The 5046-nt window shown below is 42.1% G+C and overlaps 1 protein-coding gene across 1 annotated transcript in view; it reads left to right on the top strand.

The window, feature by feature from the left end:
• Positions 1–383: 383 nt before the first annotated feature.
• The window catches only part of dpp6a (dipeptidyl-peptidase 6a), a 109579-nt gene continuing 104916 nt past the window's right edge, over positions 384–5046 (top strand). The window contains exons 1-2 of the mRNA XM_019882713.1: positions 384–636; positions 1162–1386. Coding sequence (XP_019738272.1) covers positions 1381–1386 — 6 coding nt within the window. The 5' untranslated portion in view covers positions 384–636; positions 1162–1380. The remainder of the gene's footprint in view (positions 637–1161; positions 1387–5046) is intronic.

Below are 5046 nucleotides of genomic sequence, written 5' to 3'. Positions count from 1 at the left end.
AATTCCAGGGGGCGCTATGGAGCCAAAATTTTGAGGACTAGCCTGTGACCGTTGCAAAAGTAAGTCACCTCCCAAATTTTGCGAGTTTGTGCTTTTGGGGGAAATCATTCAAAAACATTTTATACTTGGGCCCTAACAATGTCTCTGATTTCAAACAGCAGTTCTTTTCCACGATTGTTCTCCAAAACAGAACAGCACCTCCACAAACTACCTGGACTTTCTAAAAATAGTGACGTTTGTTTCCCATCCCACTTCCTGTTGTCTAGTAGAACAAAACATTTGTCTGTTTGCTGAGAAGAAAACAACAACAATGGGGGTGGGGGGGGGATGCTTTTCATGTTTCGAATGATGATTGAGATCGCAGGATCTCGGATCGGTAACATATGCCCGAAGCCAGACGTGACAAATCAGCGGCGGAAATAATGACGGTGAATAATTGTTGAACAGCTGCGATTTCACGCCCGTTGAAACAGATATGGATCGCCAGCACATTGTTTGAGGCGAGTTGAGATGATAAAGTGCCGTCAGGGCGGGTCACTCGCTCGTTTATCGCCCTCTCCATCACTGAATTAGTGAGTATGAAAATCAATGCGGCCTCAATTGATTCCAGCACACGTAAAATGCTGATTCGGCGATGTGAGCTAATTTCTTTATTAGCCAATCGCCAGCCGCTGTAGCGAGCGTCAAGATAAAAGTAATTATGGTCAGTCAGAAAGGTTGTCTGCTTTATTATTCTAATTTGAACAAAAACACACTTTATTCTTAAGTGTCACTGTTAAAAATGCGCATCTCATTAAGTGGCAAAACTGCATGTCATTTTTTAAAGCAAAGTTGTTGGTCTTAGCTCAATGTAACTTGGTTACTTAAAAAAAAAATCAGCACAGTAACTAGTTAAAGCGAGTAATCCATTAAGTAACTCGTTTACATTTTCAAGGTAACTGTCGGAGTACTGGTTACATGTCACTGGTTTTGTAAAGCAACTTGTCTTGCTGAAATTGTGGAAGTTTTCAAATAATTGACGACCGTTACAATCACCTGAAATACTTTTTAATTTAATTTAATTTTTATTTTTTTATAGCTGTTCATTTTGTAATAACTGATGTCACTGCGGCCTCCGGTGCTCACGTTTCCAACCTGACTTCCCATCCTTGATCCATACAGGAAACAACATTGGCACTTCCTGTGGTGTGGATTACCAAAACCAAGCGATGCCCGGCGGGAGGGAAGGCGACTCCACTCCCTCAACTAGCCAGACCGCCATTACCCTGCGGCTTTTGGCCTCCAATAAAAGTGTCAGCCGGCATCTGCTTCATCCGCACATAATGACACGGGTGTGATTGACACGCCATTGCAAGATGTGGCGTTCAAGCGCCGCGGGAGATGGAGGTAAGGAACACAACACGACAACACACTTTCGAAAAGGAGCAAACCATTTTGTCAGCGCGCGCCTTGTGTTTCAAAATGCTGGAAAACGAGATGTGCTCATCTCTAATTTCAGAAGTGAGGGCTGTGAAATTACTGAATCGGGTGATTAGTCGGTCGGGCTGCGTGCCGGCAGATATCACTCACTAAAATGTAAATTGCAAGGTTATGCCTGTGTTTCTCGGATTTTGATGTGTTGCAAAAAGTTAAGGAAGATGTTTGTCTTTTTGTTTGAACTCCTCAACGACTCGAGCAAGATTATCATGAACAAAAACTAACAAAATGACCAAAAAAAAAAAAAAAAACACGTATTTGACCATGAAATTAAATTTATGTAAAAAACTAATCCTAAAGCTAAGCATTTTAAATGTGGGACTAGTCAAAACTAATAAACCTGCTCTTAAAAAAATTTAAAACTAATTGAAATTAAAACAACAAAAGCAAAAACTACATTTCATGAAAAAAAACAAAAATCCCCAAATATTATAACCCAGGGCAAGACAGGAAGGAGAACAATCGAAACAAGTCGCCTTCTTGTTATTCTTATGACACCATTCGGGAAGTAAGCTTTGACATGATTGACCAAATATGGTTGGTTCTATGAGACGATTAAAGGTCAGTCTTGTTGTCTGCTTGAGAGGGGAAAAAATGTCATCTGTCGCATTTGACAATAAAGTTGTACTTGACTTGACTTGAAAAGGACTGTCTGAAATGTTTGCCCACAAGCCAGCATCTTGCTCTCTCATAATAGATGATCAGGAATTTTGTTCTTTGACTTTTGATGCTTCGTATTGAATGATCAGACCAGCTCGTAGTCCGGAACCGTTTTCCTGTCGGACATATTTTTAGTTTTATAGAAGCTCAGTCATTGTATTTTCTCATCTGTGCTCCCCGCTACTTGACTACCATGCGATATTCGCTTAATGCCACGGCCGCCATTAAGAGGTGCTCGAAAGGCTGCGACGGATGTCGTCCGCGCGCATCTGATCGGATGCCGTGAAAATTGTTTCGTATGTCGTTTGGACATGAGGATGCGATTGCTTGCTTCTCAGCATGCGGTGCTGCCGACCGGCAGCAGGAAAAAAATAAGAATAAAAATCTGTCGCTGCAAGCGAAGAGCACTTCCCTGCACGGGAATATGAAGCGGGTTCACAAAATCCATGCTTATCTCCTTTTGAGCTCTTAAGGTTTCACATGGGAGCGCTCTTGTCATCAATTTGGCAAAGAGGCGCTTTGGCGCCAAATGGACGCCGCGCCGCGTTCGCCCCGAGGCGGAAAATAAATGACGGCGCTCACAATGGGCGCTTCTCAAAGTGGGTCAAACTTTGCGTTCTTTTTTTTTTTTTTTTGAGGCCATGATGCGTTTTTGGCTGCGAGCGGCAAAGGACAAAAGCTCCAAAGAGAACCTGCGAGAGCTTCCTCACTGTGAGCTTTTAACGCTGGCTACAGCTGTCAATCATCCACCCGTTGGGTTTGGCGCTCTTCTTAGGTCTTTTGAAAATTCATTCCCGGAGGCCGGGTTACCTTGGCTACCTGAAATTTGGTTGGCTCGTCTCCAGTGACTGTTAATTTTGTTCATTTATGGGCTCCATCAAAGACAAGCCTCAGAGGACACTTTCAGTTAACATGAACCTTGGTAGGCATGTCTTTCCTGAAAAGACCCACAAAAAAAAGCCTCCGTGAATTAAAGAGATCATTTTCCTGAGAGGACCCACAAAAAAAAAAAAAAAGCCTCCGGAAATTGAAGACATGATTTAAAAAAAAAAAAAGCCTCAGGAAATTGAAGACATGATTCAATCTCGTTCCCAGAGGTCCTTGAAAGGTCTCCTCGCAGCCCCTGAAGACAAGTAACTTAACAATGAACTTTGGTAGGCATGTCTATCATGAGTAGACCCACAAAAAAAACTGTAATTTGCTATGAATGTCTATTTTAGCATCATTTTGGCATCATTTTTCCAGGCATCTTTCGAAGAAACTTCTCCCAGCAACCAGATTTAACTCAACTACATGCTATTTGGTAGGCACGGCTTTCATGATTATCCCACCAAAAAAAAGTCTCCAGGAGCCACTGAAATTTTAATTTCAGTGGCAATTTTAGGGTCATTTTTAAGACGGATTAGAATCACGTGCACGAGACAGATGGACACCGCGAAATCCCAATCGAGAATTTAAAAGTTTGTATGGCAGCCCGACAGCAAATTTTGATGGGCTGCTTTAGATTGCAATAAAGAGAGTTTCAAATAAATGTCAGATTTCAATCTGAGGGGAAGGGGAAGTGGGTCGAAAGTGCTTTATTTGGGCCCCGAATCAGCCACGTTTGATTGAAAGTGTCTGTCTGTGTCTTCCACTCATAACCGACTGCTCTTTATATAGCTTCAAAAAAAAACTTGCCTTCACAAGAAACCGACTTACTCATCGCCGCTGCAGTTGCAGCCCGAGGAGAATAAAAGAGAATACAAGTTGAGTCGCTTAGATAGAATATGATCCGCAAATATCTTCTCCTCTTCTTCTCTTCTCGCCTTTGACCTGCCGCGCATTTGCACTTCAATGGGGATCTGCTGCACCCCCTGGCAGCCTTTTTTTTTTTTTTTGCGGGGAGGGGAGATTCTGCCAGTCCATCCCCAACAGTGCGCATTTGAAGCATGACACAAAGAGGAGCCTCAACGTCCTCTTGATGGACGAACGGCTTGAAATCATGCGTCCAAAGTCTTCAAACGCTGCTGCAGCTTCGAAGCAAAAAAAAAAAAAGCATTAGCATGACTTTAGAGGCAGTAGATCCAAATTCCAAAACGTCTTTATATTTAATACAAAGCGGTGATTCGATTACAATATCTTGAACACAAAGACCATTGAAACGCGATTTTTTTTTCCTCCTTTTTTGGGGTCTCAATGTCAAAGTTGCGCATCAGTCATGATAGTTTTTTTTATAGTTTTTTTGATAACTGAGTTAAGAGTCACACATTTCTCAACGAGCTGTGTGAAAACAAGTTCTCTTTCGCGCGGATGAATTTAGTGTGGAAGAACAAGCCGTTCCTGCCCAAATACTTTTGCTATTGTGGTAAAAAGAAGCATTGCTGATTTTTTTTTTTTCATTTCTGCAGTAACATTCAGTTCCGCATATTTTTGGCCTGATCTCCAAAGAGTCACGAAATATTCCGTCTTTCGATATAAGCACCACACCAGAGAAGTTTTACTTCTGGCTTTGTTTTTTTCCCGTTCTTGAATAGTCTGCAGTAGAGAATGGGTTGTTTTCACCAAAAACGCAGGTTTCTGACCAAAAAAGCAGAGAAAACGTTTTTTTTTTTTTGTTTTTGTTTTGTTTTTTTGTGTGTGTGTGTGTGTCTGTGTGAGATAAGAAATTTGTCAAGCAGGACAGCGATGACCCGTCAGTTTGAATCCGCATGACGGCACCAATTGAAACCTTTTCACCCGATCCTTTTTATCATTAATCCTTGCAAAAGTATGCAACTAGCATTCCGCTTCATGAACAGAAACATCCCCGGCAGTGATTGAGTTAAGAATTCTCCTGTGTAGTTAAATTTGTTGCGTTGCAGGTAAATTCGCCGCAAATGCCGACCCCCCCCCCCACTCCCCACCCCGCCATCCAAGCCAGAAGACGGTCCT

This window comes from Hippocampus comes, unplaced genomic scaffold, assembly GCF_001891065.2.
Source record: "Hippocampus comes isolate QL1 unplaced genomic scaffold, H_comes_QL1_v1.1 scaffold694, whole genome shotgun sequence".
Lineage (NCBI taxonomy): Eukaryota > Metazoa > Chordata > Actinopteri > Syngnathiformes > Syngnathidae > Hippocampus > Hippocampus comes.
The sequence above is the reverse complement of the archived record's forward strand: the minus strand, read 5'-3'. Positions and strand labels throughout refer to the sequence as shown.